The 20,723-nt window shown below is 39.6% G+C and overlaps 1 protein-coding gene across 8 annotated transcripts in view; it reads right to left on the reverse strand.

Moving 5' to 3' along the window:
• Nucleotides 1–2,822: 2,822 nt before the first annotated feature.
• ENOX1 (ecto-NOX disulfide-thiol exchanger 1) overlaps nt 2,823–20,723 on the reverse strand; it is a 628,404-nt gene continuing 610,503 nt past the window's right edge. For all 8 annotated transcript variants that reach the window (XM_075591092.1, XM_075591093.1, XM_075591094.1 and 5 more), the window contains 3 exons: nt 14,855–14,957; nt 11,718–11,803; nt 2,823–4,285 (listed from right to left, as the gene is read on the reverse strand). In XM_075591092.1, the coding sequence (XP_075447207.1) occupies nt 4,154–4,285; nt 11,718–11,803; nt 14,855–14,957 (321 nt within the window). In that variant the 3' untranslated portion in view covers nt 2,823–4,153. The remainder of the gene's footprint in view (nt 4,286–11,717; nt 11,804–14,854; nt 14,958–20,723) is intronic.

Consider the following 20,723-nt stretch of genomic DNA (forward strand, 5'->3'; position numbering starts at 1 on the left):
AATATCCCAGCTTCAGAAACGAACGTTACATTTCACCAGTGAAACTCTTGAGGCTTCATTAAAGGGTTGTTGAAAACTGCCAACATTGTTTTTTGGGATTAGATTTAAATGCTGCAATCTTCTCATTCTAGCTAGATTGCATTACATTGTAAAATTATAATTAGTTTCTTCAATTTAAAGCCGAAAAATTTAACAAGCACCCTTTGTATTTTCGAAAACATTTGTCTGATAGGTAGCAAGGCTGTTTGCCAAGTTTCACCCTGTAATTAATGTTCTGTGTTGTTATATTATAAATCCTTGAATATTAAGCTTTATAGAGAAACACTGACCAGACATTAATTCCGGCATTGAAAATGTGACATTGTAATTGAGTTTCAGTCATTACCATATAATGTCTACAATTTAAATTCTCACCATGTGCCCAACAGATTTAATTATACTCTAAACATTTGTATTTTGAGAAATAAGTATCTTTGTGAGGAGTGTAAACACATCTACAGTCTGTTTACTAGGCTTTTATCAGATTTGTTGACCTGTGCAAGCTCATTTTTAGTACCCCAACAAGTCTATAATTATTTCAATTACCTTCGTAATTTACATCTGTAGCTATTAACAGATATATTCCGCAGCTAATCAAACTAAGTGCCTTCTTTTTGTTAAGTAAATGTATGCTTTAATCACTTTTGTATCCTTTCAAAGTGATGACAGATTATTTCAGAAAATGATTTTGTCACTTGTATACATCTTGATAATTATATCACCTCGTTATTTACTCTTGGGAGGCTCATGCATAAAAAGCAGGCTTGTCATTTCAGTTTTTGCATAGGACACCTTGAAACCTACTGGATTTTTTTTTAAACATTACAATTTAAAAATCTGTTTATTATTCCTTTCACAGTAAGAACCTTTTTGTTTAAAAGGTCCAGCCGGGCAGAAAAAATGTTTTACAGCAATCTTACTATATAAAGAATTTATAGAGGTATGTGGTAGTAATAAAAGAAAATAAAGTAAAAGCAATATTTAGAATGTGTTGCCTTAAAATGTTACGAGATAAATGTATTTATTTTAGGATGCAATAGGCACAACTGATTAAATCTGCCCCTCCCATATGGCGTCCCTCACAGAAAGTGCAAACAAATGTAGTGTCCGTTATTCATACATTTATATTTGGTATCTAACCTAAATGAATAGCTTTGTGTGAGTATTCTATTTCAGACATAATGAATGCTGGTGTCCTGGAGAAGGACATTGACACTTCATTTCTCCTCTCCCCGAGGTGCTGTAGGATGGAATGTCATATATTACATTACCCTGTACAGCAGTTCTCTCAAGGGGCCAAATAAGACAACATTTAGAAGTAGAAGGACCACAATGTTATTGTTATGTAATTTTAGATATATTTAAAGACCTAAAAAGGATTATATTACAACATTTTACAAGCATTTATAACATTTGTGCCATATATATTGACATTACCTTAACTTTCAAGTGAGTTTCAGAGTGAAAAATTGCACGTGGCTGCCTAGCGCAACTAGTATGAGATAAGCAGGACCAGAGAGTGCAAGTGTGACGTTTGGACCACTGGCTGCCTGTCCAAGAGCCCTGCTGTAGATGTTCCTAAGCCATGTTGCTATTGATAACATTTTCTTTTTTAAAGCCACCAAAGTTGGTAACAAAGTTACACAACTGTCAAAACATTATGTGATTATTTAGAAAAGGTATAAAACTTTTAATCAATTATCTAAAAAGTTATACGGCAGTAGCATTTGTAGAAAAGGAGCACTCACAAATCCTATAGGTAACCCTGCCATGGGTGCACATCAATCCAGCGAAGTTGGAGGATTATATGGAAGAAGAATGCAGGTGACACTCCAGGGGTATTATATTCAAAATGTGAAAGGTTTTATTTGCAAAACAAGAGCTCAATATTTTCGTTCCATCATGGACCTTTTTCTTGTAGACGTGAATAAAGCGCTCGGGAGAGATGAAAATAAAACATAATGTACTCTGTAATTTAAAGGGGAAATCCTGCTGTAATAATCTGCATTTACAGAGTTGATGTTCAATGCAGGCAGAGTTGATAATCCAATCTGCCATGAGAAGGTCTTTGTCCACGTTACTCTTTGAAGGGGAGGGGATACAAACTGCTGGGCTCAGCGGGCTCACCTCTCGTTTGTAGACAGCTGGAGGTGAACCCTTTAGCCAAAGCATGTGTAATCTTGCAGACCCCGTCAAGGTGTGCCCTCTTTCTGCAAGTCCTAATACTGGCTCTGTAAACCTTCTCTGAACCTCTCTACTGACCTTTTTCTTGAAGTCCATTGGAATTCCGCCTATATTCTTCTTCTATACGGTTATACAACCATGTTACTAAGGTACAAAGCAACAATGCTCGTTTTGGTAAGGTTATCATTATTCCTTACAAAAAGAAAACTACAATGGCTTTTGGGAAAACAAGAACAAACTAAAACAGAAAGGCGGGTCTTTATCAATGTCACTATTCTTGTTCCATGGAAAAAAGAATTCATATTTAAAAGTACATACTGATAAATCAACACCTTTGGTCTTTATGGTATATGTGAACAGCAAGCATATTGTTAATAAAAAAATGATATTGCACATTTCATTTAATGTTGACAGGGCTCGAAGTTTAAATCCTTTCAATAATTTAAAGTCATGCATTCCTTATCTATGTTACTCATTAGGTTTACCTACAGTAACTACTGTATCTATGTAAAACATGGACTCTAATAACCCATATCCATCAATAACTAAGCATGAGATACATATTAGATCGCTATGATTTAAAGAATATTCACACAATGTTTAAAGTACAATCATATTTATTGGAAAAATTTAACTTTTTATTTATAAAATTTTATAATAATGCAGCTGAATATTTATTTTGATGCATATATCTGAATATATTACATACCAATACAGAAAAACAACAATAGTTTATTCAATATTTACATCAGGAAGATACATTTACAGTTTCTGTTGATGTGATACTCTGAATTTCTAGATTATTGTTAATATTAAAAAAATAATATTTTAGATTTTTCTTTTAAGGAGCTGTTTCTTATAGTTTAATCTCTCTTAGCAAGTCAAACATCTCTTGGTTTTCATGTAAATTAAATAAAAACAAAAACAAAAAAAACACCTTTCCTGGTAAGATGTATATTCAACTTCTTTTGGTATTTCATGTCTAAATATTAATTTGCTAAATAATTACACTTGTGGGGAAACACAAGTGGCTAATTATTAAATTAAGTATTTGTAATCCCTTCTAAATATCATTTTCAAATTTAAGAAACATATTAAGTTACTTGATGTAAAACTGTCAGTTGTACAGGCTTACAACAGGCAAATGAGGCAGGCTTTGTGGGCACAGAAAAACAGGGTAAGATATATGCAAAACTGAATCTATCTCATTACGTTATGTGAATCAAGTATCTTCTCCCAAACTACTCTAATGACTCCATACAGATGTAGCCAGACTTGCTGTTTTCGGCACCGCAGCAAGCTGCGGTCATGTGACTTGCAGTGGCCCTGCTGCAGAGAACATAGATGTGGAAGCATCGACCACCCGCAACGCGGACACTGTCTCCGGCGCTGCAGACTTTCGCTTGTTTTGACCGCGGCTCTGGAGACAGTAAGTCTCGCTACATCTCACCACTCATAAATTGCTCACTGACCGATCAGTGTGATACATTCTTACATTCTCCAAATGACTGTTAGCAACAATTTAACATCAACATTGAACTTTTTCTTTTGGAACTTGATGCAAAGCCATCTTCATAGTTTTGAGGCTATATGCAATGAGTGCATTTTTGTATATTAATCCTTAACAGTTCCCAGTTCTCTAATGATTATTTTCTACTAACCATTAATGGATCATAACACATTTTTGAAACGACCTATATTCAAAACAAAACTTTTGCTCTATTTACTTTTACAGTAAAGAGGGTTATCACGATTCTGAAACCAAATCTTAAGGACCGGTGTACAAGGACATCTTCACTCACAAGAGCACATCACGGCTGTAACTAAAGTTAGATTTCATCTGCCCAGAAAATGTCCTTTATTTCTTTAGTACTTCATACATCAGCCATGCTAGAGGACATCTGCAGAATGTCTCCCCAACTATACACAGTCAAGTAGTTTTAATTCCTTCGAAGGCACAGAACTTCCATCTCTTTTCCAGTGTTGCTCCTACGCCAGTGAATTCTTGTTTGAACATGCGTGGCTGCGTCATCAACAGTGTTTCTATTTCAGTTGCTGATATCTAGAAGAGAGATCAAGATAATTGAAACAAAAAATAGGGGATTAAGCCATTAACATGCAATTCATCTTCTACTGAACCCCAAATGTCAGAAAAGGTGGTTTAAAGTCTTTACGCGGACCAAAATGCTTATTATGTACAAATAGCTTTTGCTTTCCATTTTTCAACCTGATCATGACTGATGAGATTGCTCAAAATTTACTGTGAGGTCCATCAGCACTTTTCTATTTAAATGAATAATAAATAAATATTGGTGTAATCAAGTTCACTCAGTTTTTTGTTTCCGGAACATTTTTTTAAAATAAAATTGATCAACCAGAGTGTCAGAAATTAATAAAGAGATCTTTTCGGATGTCATTATCCTGAAGAAACTGATGAGCAGGGAAACAACAAACTGGATGCAATGAAACTGCATGATTAAAATTTTAAATAGTGTAGAGGCGACTTTAAAACTGCAGTTCAAGCAGCATACATCTGCGTTGCTCCAAAGGCACACAGCCTGGTGAGGGCCCCACCAAGAACTGCTCCCCTCTGCACAGGACCAGCGTGCTAAGGGTTAACATGTGCTTGTTCTTTGTTGAATCAGTAACTCCACCCACTGGAATGTTAATGAGCCAAGGGGACAAAGAAAAGATCTTTTTGTTCACAGACGCACCAGATTCAACCTCACCCACCCAGCGTACATCTGCGTTGCTCCAAAGGCGCACAGCCTGATGAGGCACCCCCCAAGAACTGCTCCCCTTTGAACAGGACCAGCGTGCTAAGGGTTAACATGTGCTTGTTCTTTGTTGAATCGGAACCCCACCCACTGGAATGTTAATGAGCCAAGGGGACAAAGAAAAGATCTTTTTGTTCACAGACGCACCAGATTCAACCTCACCCACCCAGCGTACATCTGCGTTGCTCCAAAGGCGCACAGACTTTGGCGCAGCCGAAGGGCAGCCAAAGGGCGTGAGCTGTTTGCTGCCGTTCGCTGATGTTAGTTGATGTTAAAGTAATGTTAAAGCTGCTCTATTTCTATCTGAAACACATAAGCTCTTTATCCCGTTCCCAATTTTCCAACTTTATCTGTCCATGAAATGTCTGTCAATTCCCTGTATAACCCTGTTCTTTTACCGTAACCATGTATTTTTTTATAACTCTGTGCCCAGGACATACTTGAAAACGAGAGGTATCTCTCAATGTATTACTTCCTGGTAAAACATTTTTATAAATAAAAATAAATAAATATATATATTCCCATTCAATATGTGCATCAATACAATCTGCACACTGACAAGTGATTAGCTAAGCTGCAGATCGATCCGTTCTCCTGTAATCAATCGCCTGCTTGGGGCTATTTAATTCAGTTCTTGCACGGCATTTTGGGCAATGTAGATCCTGGAATATGATTGACTAGGCAGTTACTAGATACAATTGGTTCACTGCTAGAGAGAGGGTGGGGTTCATGAGCCAGAGCCCAGCAGAAGGGGAAGGGGGCTGTCACTTTGGAAATGCTTCCTACATTAGAAACATTAAAAATGTCTTTAAAACATTTTTTTTTCAATTTTAAATGCTAGAAGTATTTTCCCATAGTACAGAACTGATTTATTTAAAAAAAAAAATAAAAAAAAATACACACACATGTAGGATATTGCTTGAACTGCTGCTTTAACACCTTTCTATATTTGAAAATGTATCTTAATTTCAAACAAATATCAGCATATAACTCTGCTCTGATCACTGCAATTGAATGGTACAGCATTCATTCCACAATTAGACATGACCTCCTAACTGGCCACATACAAAGGCCGGGTGTTCTGCAGAGCTGTCACGGTGCAATAACCAAGGGATGACAATTTGATACAAAAAAATATCATTTGTAATTAAAATCTTTTAGCATCGGGATTCTCTAGTTAAGGGATTTAGCGTCTAGATTTGTAAATCTAATAAACATATCTCAAATAATAAGAAAGACGGTCCCACGAAGAGGCGAAAAGATGGCAGTGCACTGCTAAGAAAAATGAGGGCTAGAGCACACTAATTAAAAAGTTAAATTAATTTATTCGGCTAATGGCAGCATAAAACAAAACATAGAGGTTTTGGCAAAGTACACTTCTAACGCGTTTCACGTCATACATCTCATCTCAAATTATGGAGCACAAGATGAGACAGTTAAAATATTTTTTATATTCAATGCTTTGGCCATGTAGCAACTCAAGAATGCAGCATGTCATCATGTGCTTTTTCTTTATGCAAACCAAATAATAAACATAATTTCCTTAACTCATTTAATCCTGACCTATTTTCACATGATTTAGCGTCAATTTACAGAGTAACCTAATCTTGTTTATTCAAGCAATATTTTGCAGGTTTATTTCACCTCAATAGTTTTTATACTGACTGTCATGAACACCACTACCTGCATGCACGTGACTTGTGTACAGGGGTTAAAACCTCCAGCTATCCAGCTGACTCACCCACCTCCCCACAGGGAACTAAACATAAGCAATAAGTCTCCAAAAAAAAGGTCACACTACACTTCAATTACGCTTCCACCACCAAGAATAATTTAAGGCCTTCCCCTCAGAAACCCTTAGTCCCATCTACAAAAAAAATATGAAGTCAACACAAAAACCCAATTTAGCAAAATGTGTCCAAAAATGTGGTTGATCGCTTCCAAAAGGTACTAGATTAAATTATAGCACAAAGACAGTATTTACAGATTTACTATAAAATATACAAAAAGTGTACAGTGCTTGTTTACAGAAAAGGAATGTTACTAAAAATATAATACTGTACATGTCTGCAAACAGTTTCATAAAATAAAATAATAAAACAAAGAACCTACTGCATACGTTACCAACAAACAATATTAGATCCCTTCAATGAGGTCTTAAATTGAAGATATGAGAACTGCCATGTTATGGATAAAACACCCATCTTTGCTGAATTCTACTTTTGATAACCAACTGCATTGTTTTATGCTCAAAACTTTGCCCCTGTAGCAAGGATAGGCCAACCTTTTGTGCATGGACCTTATCTCACGCTTATCAATCTTTCATGACATCTAGGACTGGGAGAGAGAATGATTTTAAACCCAAATGAATGTAAGAGTATAAAATACCCTATAACTCTCTCCATGTAAGCCCTAGAATAATGCTACCTTTATCATTGCATTCTTATGATTTTACTGCATGTCTGAACATCTGTCTTGACAAGGCTACTTCTAGTTTTCAGAGGGACACAGATATCTGACATATGTAACCCAGATACCATGTCATGTTTAGTGCCCGTACAATTCTGTATTATTGCTCGTCACAAATCTATATTTTTTATCCTTGTGAATTACACTAGAGTTCCCTTTCTGTCACCTTTTTATCTGCAAGTCAGAAAGATCTCAGGAATAAGTCGCTTCACTCATTTGTTTTGCGTGGAAACCACACATTACAAGGATATGTTAAATAATTGACAGGATTCTTAATAGATTAAAAGGCTGACGTAGGAATGGAGGAAAAAGGGTCATCCATTTAGTACTGTACATTCACTCTTATTTATGGTAGTAAAAAAGGAATTGACGGTTCTCCATCTACTATAAACTTGAATTATTAAAATCCATGGTGTAGTCTCAAGATCTGTGTGTGATATCACTCACATTGTGTCACTTTTTTTCTTTTTCTTTTTAAGTGACAGACACAGTGCTCATTCACATGTCATTACCCAGAATTCCTGGCTGCAGTGGAAGCATTGTACTGTATGCTGAGGGACTATGGGGAAAGGCAGGTTTGTGTACCTGACTGACATGTGAATGTGCTCATAAGCGTGTTTTTTCATCTTTGCTGTATGCTGTACAGTTTTTTTTCCATCATTTTTTTCACATTACAACTTACTCTGTGTACCTGGTTTACATCAGAGATGCAAATTTAGACAGCAAAAAAACCCCCACTTATATTCCTTTGTGATCTTCACACCCATTAACAAAGGTCATCTCATTACATTACTTAGCAAGGTAATGTTATGATTCGCAATCACACAAGACAAAGTTTGAAATAATTATGGTCCACTTATTCACACTTACACAGTCATTGACTTATTGTGTACTTTGAAATTGCAACAATAGTCCTGTCTGCTACTTATCCACTAGGATGTCTGGAGTAGTGATTACAGTTATGGTCTTTTGAATGCAAGGCTGAGATAATGTCATTTACTGTATGATCCAATGACAATAATTAAGGGGCTGTTTTTGTCCCTTAATGAGAGTTCTTACTGTATTTCATTCCCATCAGCAATTTATAGCCACATTTCAACTGATCATAGTACGTTTACTGCTTTTCCACAATCCACAGTCCTACCGTATAGATATTGTTTTTGTCATATACCAAAGTTATGGTAGAGTTTCCAGGTTTTCACGTTACTTGAGAACTATTAAACAATTTCATTTCATTTTATGAAACCTCCAACAGTGTTACATTAGTAACACCTCATTCTAAATGTCTATTAACAATTGCTAAATTACTGAACTGTAGAACATCTATGAAAATGCAGGTGACGTCCACATGAATCCACATGAATGCAAATTAACTTATCATAGTTAATGAGATTATAAAGAGCAGAGCATAATTTTTCAGTAACAAGACAATTAAAACAGCGCTACAAAAGAAAAAAAAAAGGTAAATGTATATTTCCGGTCTTATTTCATTTACTTTAGTATTTGACTTTTGACATGAAGAGCCAGGACATACGTGAAAACGAGAGGTAACTCTCAATGTATTACTTCCTGGTAAAATATTTTATAAATAAATAATAAATAAATAAATAATAAATATAGTAGCCATATTTGGTCTAGTAAAAAAAGACTTTATTTAGTGCAATGTTTTGTTGCACCAACAAGAAGACTGTTTATTAATGGTATCATGCATGAGCATTTGAGACTGCACAAGGTCTTTCTTAAAACAGTAATCCCATTTCTCGTTTTTTTCAGAGCGTACATTAGAGAACGTCAAAACTATGCTACCAACAGCCATCTGCATAAACAGAATGAAGCTGGGAACCCTGTCTAGCCAAGAGGAGTGTACTGCCTAGTACAAAAAGAAAGGACAGCATTAAAAGGAGCAGTCCCTCTGAGCACCAAAGTGAAATGTAAGCTAACAGAAGGTGTGTTTCATTAATTAAAATGCAGAATTACCTTTAAAAAAAAAAAAACACATTTCAGAGAACTATAGGTATTTTTAAACACTTTTTTTTTAGCTTTGTTCTTCGTCAAATAAATATGAAGCCATCATTCGTCAAACAGATAACATAAGTATCTTATAAGCATGATCTCAGTATATTGAAAAAATGTAAAACATACAGATATAGCAAGAGTTACTGTGTCCGGATCCTGTGTGGGGTACATGCTTATGGATCGTACCCCCCGCAGCAATAATCCTTCGGCAGTAAAACCAGTAAAACAGTAAGTCTTGCTACATCTGTATCAATTCTTTCACAGAACACAAATAAGCAAAAGTGTTTCATTAAGGGTAATTAACTTCATACTATGAACTTAAAAACTAGTGCATGACCTCTTCTTGTCTCATTCCCTCATCCCTCAACCTGCACAGGGTGCTCAATCTTTTTTGTTTGCACCGCGTGGCCGCTCGTGTTGCCAATTGACCGCGTGATGTCATTTGACATGGTGACGCATTGTCTGAAGCTGCCGGAGAGCAGGTAAGAGGGAGTTACAGAGGCCTTGTGCGCTCCCCATTGCATTTTATTTAAATGTTGTGGGGAGGAGCGTGGGGCCTCTGTAAGCACCGCGCCCCCCCCAGAAAATTTCACGCCCCCCAGTTCTAGCTGATACAGGGATGGAGTAGGTGTCCTGCTCTTATCTAAATGCACGTTAAAATCACAGCACTCGGCCATTCCTTTCATTATCACTCTTTGAAACGTGTTTTCTGCCTTTTGTCATTTTAATTCCTCTGTTTATGTCTTCTTTCTCTCACCTGGTTCAACCTCTCAATTTGATTACTTTATCTGGCCTATTTACTCCCTTTTTTGTAGACTAACATACATCAAGTAACAAATACATTGGCACATCCACGGAACATCACAACAAGACGCTGTGCCTGGCTGGTAATTTTCCGACCTCCTGGCACAGAATGTCCCGCACGCCAGCACAGCACATGGGGAAAACGCCGGCTCCTAGCAGGACAGCTGATCAGCAGCTGAGTGAAGGCACTGGTGGTGGTGTCACAGTGGGCGGGTAAAAACAGCCTCTACACGTTTCACATCATACCCTTCGTCAGGGGTAGTCTCATGGAACCCATAAGGCAGCCATATATAAGCAGACAAAATCAAAACACATCGTGCAAATTGACCAATCAATGAACTCGCAGGAACATTGATACTACTACCAAAATAAAAGGCAACATATCAAACATTTAGTCAAATAATGGAAGTACAAAAAGATCCTAGTGGAGAGAGATAAAACTGTTTGATATATACATGTGTTGCCTCTTGTTTGTGGTAGTAGCAGTATCAATGTTCCTGTGAGTTCATTGCTTTATTTGTCAATTTGCATCATGTGTTTTGAATTTGGCTGCTTACTTATGGCTGCCTGATGGGTTTCTTGAGACTACCCCTGACGAAGTGTATGACGTGAAACGCTTAGAGGCTGGCTTAATCCGCCCACTGTGACATCACCCCCAGTGCCTTCACTCGGCTTCCGATCAGCTGCCCTGCTGGGAGCTGGCATTTTCACCAGCTGCTCTATTTGTTTGTGGGACATTCTGTGCTAGGAGGTCGGAAGAATGCCAGCCAGGCACTGTGCCTTGTTGTGATGTTCCGTGGATATGCTGATGTATTTGTTACTTGAAGTGAGTTTTTAATATTTTGCTAGTTCTCATTATAAATGTTTTTATAATTACCAGTCTCCTTGTTGCGTTCCTTTTTGCTTTCACTTTCCAAGTATTGCCCCGTTGATCACAGGAGGACTTGAAGCTGCAGGAGGGACTCTCACTCAAGGTCACCTACCGTACACCTGGATTCAGCGCGTGTAATACTCTGCGCCCTTTGCAGCTTCTCAACTACTTTCCTTAACCTCTTCTTATGGTCTCCCAGTCGACTAGCTCTCCTACTCATGTAGTTGGTACTCCATCAATCTTATGTTCTTTTGTCTCTGATTTATTTCAAAATTCTCTAACGTCCTACTGTCTGATCACCTATTCTTCTCTTTGAGCCTCACTCTACTTTCTCCCTCATTTTCTCACATATGTCCTGTGACCTGCATGCTCTTGACTGTGCCGGCAAGCTTCTCATATAATGGCATTCTCTAATTTTCCCTAAGTAAATCTGCTCCAGCCAACACACTCACTTCTGATCCTATTAGGTCCCAATGCTGGCACATAAAGTTATGCAGCAAAACCCCCTTGTCATATGCATTCCTAGAGACTTAAAAAATATATAAAATAACTTTTACCCTGGAGTCCAGCTGCTGAAGATACGACCATAAGTATTCTATATTGGCTCCAAAGGGATGGACATTGAGAAATGTTGATATGATACCTACATGACAGAAGAACGGGTACATTGTAAATATAATGTCGGTTTTAAATAGATTAAGCAAATTCATATTATTTCTCAGTTTATACCAGCTATTATTTTTACAACCATGAAATAACATTCCAGTCACAGATTAGTGATTACAAAAAAGTAGACAATTTAACAGAAATAATTCTAAAACAGTTAATACAAAATCATAAAACTCATGCAATTATAGCAGTTAGCAAACAGGTGACTAAGATAAAACAAAGTAAACATTTTATTTTTTCAATTCAGTCTGCTAGAAGCTTATTAACCATCAATTTTATGCTTGATTTGCCAATATAAAATTGCAGCTATTAGAATAGAGCAATTATCATTTTTTCCTTAGAGTGGATGTTCCCCAGAGAAAATATTTTATATAGATGTGTCATGAAACACATTGACTTGAAGTTTCCCAATAATTACACTGTTCATAGTGATAAAAACTATTTAATTGCCATTATTGCTAAATGCCACTGTAAAAAAGCACAATCCCCCCTGACATTGTTCTTTACTATTTCATTGATTTAAAAGGTTAGAAGCAACAGGAGTGAAAATGCAAATCTTTTTCAGTAATTCTTTTTTATACAGCATTGACATAGCGATGTAAACATAGCATAGTGTAAATAGGGGATGTGAATCAAATTGAAAAGCTAACCATCTATATTTTTGTGCCAGATGAATAGCATAAATTGACTTGCCCAAGGTCACAATTAGCTCAGAACCTATTCTCTTAACAACCAGGAATTAGATGGAAAAGTATATGTACAAGGTACCATTTTCATTTTGCTTATGTTGTACAGTATATACTGGATGCAATAGAGATGAAAGTGGCCTAATGTAGTACTATGAATATTATTATAATAGGCTGTATAATGTGTTGTATGCTGATGGGCAGAATGGGTAATCCTAGTGGTTCTTATCTGCCATTAACTTCAATGTGCCAATGCATTATGTCCATAAAACAGGGATGTCTTTTTATAATTGGATCAATACCATTATGCTAAGGATGATGTTATTTTTGCACAGTTTATTTTGCTTAAAAAAAAAAAAAAAGAACACATGGGCTAAAGATTATCTTAGTTTTGGAGAATCTTTTTTTTTAAAGACGCCAGTATCTGTTATTAAATATGGCAACGCTTTTTATACCCATTCCACACATGGAACAACAGATAGAAACCTTGGCATGAAATCACAGTAAATAGGATTATGGCCTTTGACAGCATATGCAACAGTGTTGGAGTACGCATAGTGATTCTGCATCTTAGTTTTGTGGTAGTTGTTTTAGACCAATATACAATGGGATGTAGCTGTGCTAGATGTAGTTTGTACATAAACTTTCAGGAATGATTCCTTTTTTAGCAAAGAAACAGAGCATTTGATGGGTGATTCTGCCTACTTGCTATGAAGTCAGACTCTACCAGGACTTGGACTCTTTTTTCTACTACTCTCGTGGTGTCTTTTGGCAATTGTTTGACTGTAGTTGTCCCCCAACCCCACTCCCCTCTGCTGAACTCTGCTGTTTTCTGCATCAATTACTCTTTTAATAAAAGAAAAATCACAAATTCCAACTGGAACATCCTATAACTTTAAAGTAAAACCCCTTGCTCCGTGTTTCTTTTTCTCTAGGACAGGGCTGTCAAACAAGGAGTTGCCATGCGGCCGCTCTGCACGCAGACCCTGCGCTGGAACCAGTGGGGAGATTGCGGGAGCGGATGCGCTGGAAGTGCGTCCGGATTCCGGGCCTCCTCTGCCGCAAGCTGTTACACACCTCCCCACCTGGTGTGCACCAGAAGCAGGGCCCGCGCAGCACCAGAGGCAAGGTAAGGTGTGGGAGGGGGGTATTGTGTGGTTATTGCAGGGAAGGGGGAGTTTGTGGGGGATAGAAGTTTTGTGAGGGTATTGTGGGGGTAGGGGTAGTTTTGGTGGTGAGTGTTTTGTGGGGGTGGGGGAATTGTAGGGGTATGGGTTTTTGTGGGGGTATTTTGGGAGTGGCAGTATTGTGGTGAGGGGGATTTTGTGGAGGTGTTGTGGGGGGGGTTGTGCAGGTTTTGTAGGGGAAAGAGGGGGGGGAGTATGTGTATGCTGAAGGAGGGGGGGCAGTGTCTGTGTATTGCGGGGGAGGGAGTCAGTGTGTGTATATTGTGGGGGAGGGGAGGTATTGTAAGTTTTGTGGGGAGTGGGGTATTGTGTGTCTATTGTGGGTGGGTATTGCATGTGTGTGTGTATTGTGAGGGTGGTGGAGGGGGCGAGAGGAAGAGTGAGTGTCAGAGAGTTTCAAAGAGCAGGAGAGTGTCATAGAGAGAGTATTAGAGAGTGTGTCAGAGAGAGTGTCAGAGAGGGAGAGCGAGTGTCACAGAGAGTGAGAGAGCAAGCGAGAGTGTCCGAGCGAGAGAGAGAGAGAGTGTCAGAGAGAGAGTGTTAGAGAGTGTGTCAGAGAGTGTCAGAGAGGGAGAGCGAGTGTGCGAGAGAGCAAGCGAGAGTGTCAGAGAGAGTGTGTCTGACCCTCTCTGTCACCCTGCCCCCTCTCTCAGTGCCACTTACTAGGATTCTGTTTCCTCTTCTTTAGATGGGGAGAGAAAGGGGATGGAGGAAGGGATGGGGAGAGAGATACCAGCAACGTTTACATATTCGTAATAAGAAAAGCTCAAGATAAACGTGTAAAAGTGTACGCCTAGGTTACAGTGACTGTATTTTATTTTTCCCTGGTGCAGCTCGAAGTCTTGCAGTCGGATTTAAGAATTGGCCCCCTAGCTAATCTGAGTTTGACGGGCCTGCTCTAGAGAGTGATTTATTCTACTATTTCATTTACACAATTGGGATTGTTTTAAATCGCTGTCGCATCTTGCCACTCCACTGCTTTAAACAGTGAGGTCCTAAAGCGTATTCGTAGTAGATATTTAGCCAGGCTGTTGATTTATTATTGTGCTTGGTGTTTGCTACTCATCTATGGGAGTTTTTCATCTGAAGAAGCCTTGTATACCAACAGTTCTAGTTACAGTAAGTCACCTGTTTTCCGTTTGCTTGCCTTACCTATAAGCATAGCTTCTTTCTCTGATTTGGGAGGCTGCTTTTGTTTTTCAACATCTTTTTCTTTATCATGGTTGAACACAGCGACTTTGACTGTGCTTTTTTCCTAGAAGTTAAAAAAAAAAAAAGACATGATTGTGTTCATTATTATGGTTATCTATTGTTGCATTTACAATTGTTATGTAATCTTCTTCGATACATCAACGTTTAATTGTCTTTGTTGTTTCTGGTAACAAAACTAGAATTAATATCAAACTTTTAAGTCATTTATTTAAACCCTTTAGTGCTCATTTACTAGTAGCGCCCACTGTGATTTAAATGGAAGTTGACGACCCTCGCCCTCCATTGATGTCACCAGAAGGAGGAAGAGCCTTGTGGGGCCACAGACGTGGCAGGACCCTCCAGCACTAAAGGGGCTTGTTTAAAATTACAATGTTTTTTTTGCTGGCAAAAAAATTAGTTTATTCTGCTAGGGTAGTCAAGGTGATTTATGTTTGAATGGTAAAACAAAAGCCCTTTAAATAAATGTGTAGTAAACCTAAAAAGGGTTACATTGTACTAAGATGATGTAAATTACTTCCAGGCATTACAGCAGCTTTTTATGGTGCAGTGAATTGGCACTGAAAGTTTTCCTTCTTTAATTACACAGCAGTAGCCAATAAAGAAAATTTATGCTCAAGAAAAATTAAAGAATATGTAATTGAACATGAAAATTCCTTTAGGTTTTGGAAAGGCTCGTACTTCTTAAATCTTTCATATAACCAGTGGTTGACAAATCACCAAAAAATCTACTCGCCACACAAAAAAATCTACTCGCCACCTAGTACCAAACGTGTGCTGCTTGGGCCAATATTTACTCGCCCGGGGGTTAAATCCACTCGCCCGGGGCGAGCAAATGTATAGGTTTGTCGAACACTGCATATAACATTCCATTCCATGTGAAATAATTGCAATACAACACGTTAGAGGTATGCATACTGTACATATAGTGCTTCTAGACCAAACCAGGGGCACATAATCTCACAGCATATATAAAGAAGAAAAAAACACCCCATAGTGTATTATACAGGTGTGTGAAAAAGAAAGTACAGTACACCCTCGTTGAATTCTATGGTTTTACATATCAGGACATAATAATCATCTGTTCCATAGCAGGTCTTAAAATTAGGTAAATACAACCTCAGATGAACAACAACACATGACATATTACACTGTGTCATGATTTATTTAACAAAAATAAAGCCACTCGGGCGCGCTAATGAAGACACAACGGATTCGCCGATCCCATGATGTCCTCCGCGATGAACTCTCACCGCAGGGAGGGCCTCCAACGTGAAGATAGTCTTTATCACAGTCCAATAGTCTAGTCCCAGACTAGAAGTAACAAAACACAAAACCCCAACAAGCTCTTTTTGGGAACCCCTTGCGAACGGGTGTCTGCCTTGTCGTGGCTCGCAAGCTTACAACGCTTTGGCCAAAGGGTTAAACTACATGACCCTTTTTCAAGAGAATATATAAGTATTTTACTGTGTATTTTTGTCATGTTGGATGTAGCATTGGGCTTCTCTGTTGTCTGTTGTATACATATACCCAGACTAGGAGTATCAGATTACTCAGCACAGCAGCTGTGTCCCTGACTGTCACTGAGCACTAAAGGGCAAGGTCCCTACCTAGGGCTAAGGCCCCGCTCCCAGAGTCAGCGCGCCCGCACTGCAGACAGACGGGGTGCTGACATACACAGACCGATGCGGTCTGTAGGGAGCGGGAGCCGGAGCGGGAGGTGGGTGGGAGTGGGAGGCTTGAGCGGGAGGGGGGGCGTGGCTTGAGCGGAGGGACCCGCTACTCTCCCCCCCTCCCTCCACGGCTCGGGCTTCTGATTGAAGGTAAGTAAAGCAACACACTCACACACTCATACACACAGACAGGCACAGGCACATACACACATACAGGCACACACACACGCCGGCACTCATACACACACACACACACTCACACACACAGACAGAGGCAGGCACTCACTCACTCAGGCACACACATACACACACACAGACAGGCACTCAGACACACACACAGAGGCAGGCACTCACGCACTCAGACACACACATACACAGACACAGACAGGCACTTACGCTGCTTTCACACCACACTCCTCCCCGCTCCCCGAAGCCTCTCCTCCTCCCGAAGCCTCCCCTCCCCATTGGCTCACAGCCACATCACGTGACGCGTCAACGCTAGGGATCACCATTCTCTTGTATCCCATAGCGGCTGACGCGCCACAGCGTGTAGTAAGCTGTACAGCCAGGGGGGACCGGGACCGGCTCAGCAGGATTCCCCTGCTGGTGGGGAACTCGCATGTGGCCGCCCGCGCCGCCGGGCGCACCGGGTCCCAGGCCTTAGGGGCCTTTCCCTACTGCAACCACAAGCTGGGGATGACTCAGGGCCTTAACTGGGGCCTAGGGTTATGCTGGCCTAGTGCAGAGGGTCACTGACCCCTGCACACGCACCTCATCCCCTCTCTCTATCCCAGCATCAACTGCCAGTCTTCCTCCTGCCCGCGAAATGTATCCAACCCAGCAGCCGGACAATCTGCAGCCCCATTGGCTGTGTCTCACCACATGACTATGCCCCTGTGACTTCTGGGGCTCGTAGTCCATGCTGTGACTAACTCTATCTGCAGCCGCGTGCGCCTACCAGACCACGCATGCGCAACTGAAGTAATGACACGCGCCAACCTCCGCACCGACCGTGTGCGCAACCTGCAATGGCGGTGGCCTGCAACAGCCGCCGGCGAGCCCATCGCCTCCCCACACATCCTCTGTATCAGCAGAGGTGAAGGGAACAACGGAAGACTGGGGAGAGACCGGAGGAGACCTGGCTACATAGCAATTTACAGGCTATTTGGAGGCTTTGTTATATAAATATATACACCGATAACGGCCACATTGTACTGCTGCATGGTCTTCGATTTCTCCATATCCGGGCATCTTCACACACTAACTTTTAGTAATTACTTATGCTAATTTTTCTGCCAAGAGGATGACATTTACAAATGCTATAGGGAAATAACTTTTTCGTCATTTCAATCAACATTTTGAATGCATCATCTCTGGAACGCCCTCCCTCTTCATGTCCCCGAGCAACTTCTCGCTCTGACTTCAAAACCCATCTAAACACTCACCTGTTCATCAAAGCGTTTAATTAGTCCTGGGTGACCTCTACTCACAAACTACAGTATGCTTTTAGATGCAGTAAAGGAACACTACAGTATATGCTGTAACTAGAACTAATACACTTTAATGTACTCACGTTGTTTCTATTAGTCTTCCCACATTACATTGTAAACTTTTCAGGGCAGGGACTCTTTTTTCCCCCCAATGTTACATTTATATCTGGATGTACTTATCCCATATGAACTTTTATATTTCCTGTATTGTAATAAGCCGAGGATCAAATAGAGTCTGAGGTTTTACAACAGACTGGTAATAGGGGGGCTAGGGGGCCAAGCGATTCATGTCTGCTGTCAACTTCTATGTTTCTATTTAATTCTGTTTTAATGTATGTAAAAACTATGAAACTGTGCGCTATTAAAAATATACATACATACATCTATACTATACCAAGAACATATTTTACCAGAGACTAGGATGCATCTCTTTTGAAAGATATTGGTTACACAGCCGTTACCACAACAGGTGTTGCAGATGTAGAGAAGACCTCCCAGTGCCTTGGATTTTAGTCTATTATTTTACCTATACTGTTTGTAATGCTCAACACGATGCAGCAGGGGACTGAATGTGCACGTATAATCTTTCCCTCCCTCCCCCTTCATATTCTTAATCTCCTTCTTGGCAGAAAATGGACAAGCAGAAGAGAAATGATCAAAAGAGGTTAAGGAGCACTGGGACGTGCAGCTCAGAAAGTGTCATTTGAATATTGCCTAGCCTCCAGAAGCCTGAAATATTAAACAATAAAATGCCAAGATTGAGGTGTGCTGCTATGCTTACAAAAATGAAAGCCACAATTGGAAGTGGGGGGAAAAAAAGGTTAAACAGCATAGCAACCACCCATTTGAAATACATTATTCTGTACAGGCTGTACATTAAAATACACTTTTTCGTTCTGGGAAAATGCCTACCAAACTTGGACTCTCTAACGAAAATACATTGCAAAAATGTTATTCCATGTATGCTTTGAAAAAGGGTAAGGTTGAACATAGAAAAAGCGTTTTCTACTATATACTGTATATACACAGTCTTTTTCCAGGTACTGTAGAACATAGGAAAAACGATTTATACTATATATAAATAGTGAGTTATTTCTGCATCATAAACATATTGCATTGATAGAAGCATTTTAGTTACAAATTAGAAGCTACAGTAAATAATGGAAATGTGCACATAATAAACTACTTCTTTAAGATGTGGGATTTTATGCATCTTCAGGCTCAATGTCTATGAAAGTCACCTCGAACCATATGTAAATATAGGAGAGAGGCTGCCTCTAGCTGTATAAAATACGACTCTGTTTGAACATAAAAGCAGAGGTGGTATCATAAAGCATGAGGGAAGGAATTCAGTGATTTAAAAACACGAACTATTTGTTTAGGTGGCTTTGCTATTTTATGGGATCAATTCGGACCTCATGTATATGTAGAGAATAGAACCCATGTCCATCTCTATAAAATACAGTTATAAATACAAATACAGTAAAGTAAGCCAGCATCATAAATCAGAAAAGCATAGATTAATAGAGGAGCATAACCCAATGCCTATAATTGTTATTTTTTGACTATTTAGACTTTAAATATTGCGTCTTTTTCTAGTTTATCGGATTCCCCTGTGTGAACACTCCCCCTAAAGTATTTGTGAAAACAGTACGTGAAAATATAAGCCGGTGCTATGGAATGCAAGCGGAGTTTAACAGAGCAGCATGTGATTACGCTAGAGAAAGCTTCAGAAACTGCTGGGAAGCAATATACTGCACATAAGAAAATTGGTTAATGTACTATGCACTGTAGCCAAGTCCAAAAACTCTGCTGGTGGTTTAATTATCATGTCTGTAGACGCATATAGATATAGAACGTGAGCTGGCATTGTTCTCTAGGGCAGTCAATGCTAAAGAGAGAAGTGATCAAAAAATTGATTTACCCATTGTAAGGCCGCGTGTCTAGTGCCCGCGACGGCGACGCGGCTCAAAAACAAATACATTGCCGTCGCCGCGTGCGCTTATAGTAAGCGCGACGGCGGCAATGCGATGGAGCGACGTCGCGTCGCGGACTTTGGAAGCCGGGAATATTTGATTTTTCAAGGGCTGTCGCCTCATGTGACACCACCTGAACAAATCAAACGCCCGGAAGCCCACGCCGCCGCCACAAAGCGAAATATAACTTTCGCTAGCGGCGACGGGTGATGTCACCCATCCCGTCGCCGGTCGCGGGCACTATACGCGCGGCCTAAGATTAACTGTTGGAACACTGCATCATGTACTGGAACGGGAAAGAATATGATATAGGACATTAGGACATTGTACTACAACATGCTCTTACCTGACCTAAATATGACTTTATAAAGAAACTTGCATAAAGTAATATTAATATATGCTTATACAGTATGCTTTTATTTTAACTTCAATGGGAGTTTCCATGCAGTAGTGCTTCAATTGGCATTATTGAAGTTTAGTGAACAACCCCATGTTAACAATCCACCTATCTACTGTAGTGCTGGGGATTATTCTAAAACAAACCTGGGGCAATCTCCAAAAAGACCCAGGTACATGCTGGGTACATGCTGGGTACATGCTGCAACATTTCACACATTTCTGCAGACAGACTAATGGCCCATCGAATTAACAGCGGGGGTACCTGGCAGTCCCA

The sequence above is a fragment of the Ascaphus truei genome, chromosome 3 (genome assembly GCF_040206685.1).
Source record: "Ascaphus truei isolate aAscTru1 chromosome 3, aAscTru1.hap1, whole genome shotgun sequence".
Classification (NCBI taxonomy): Eukaryota; Metazoa; Chordata; class Amphibia; order Anura; family Ascaphidae; genus Ascaphus; species Ascaphus truei.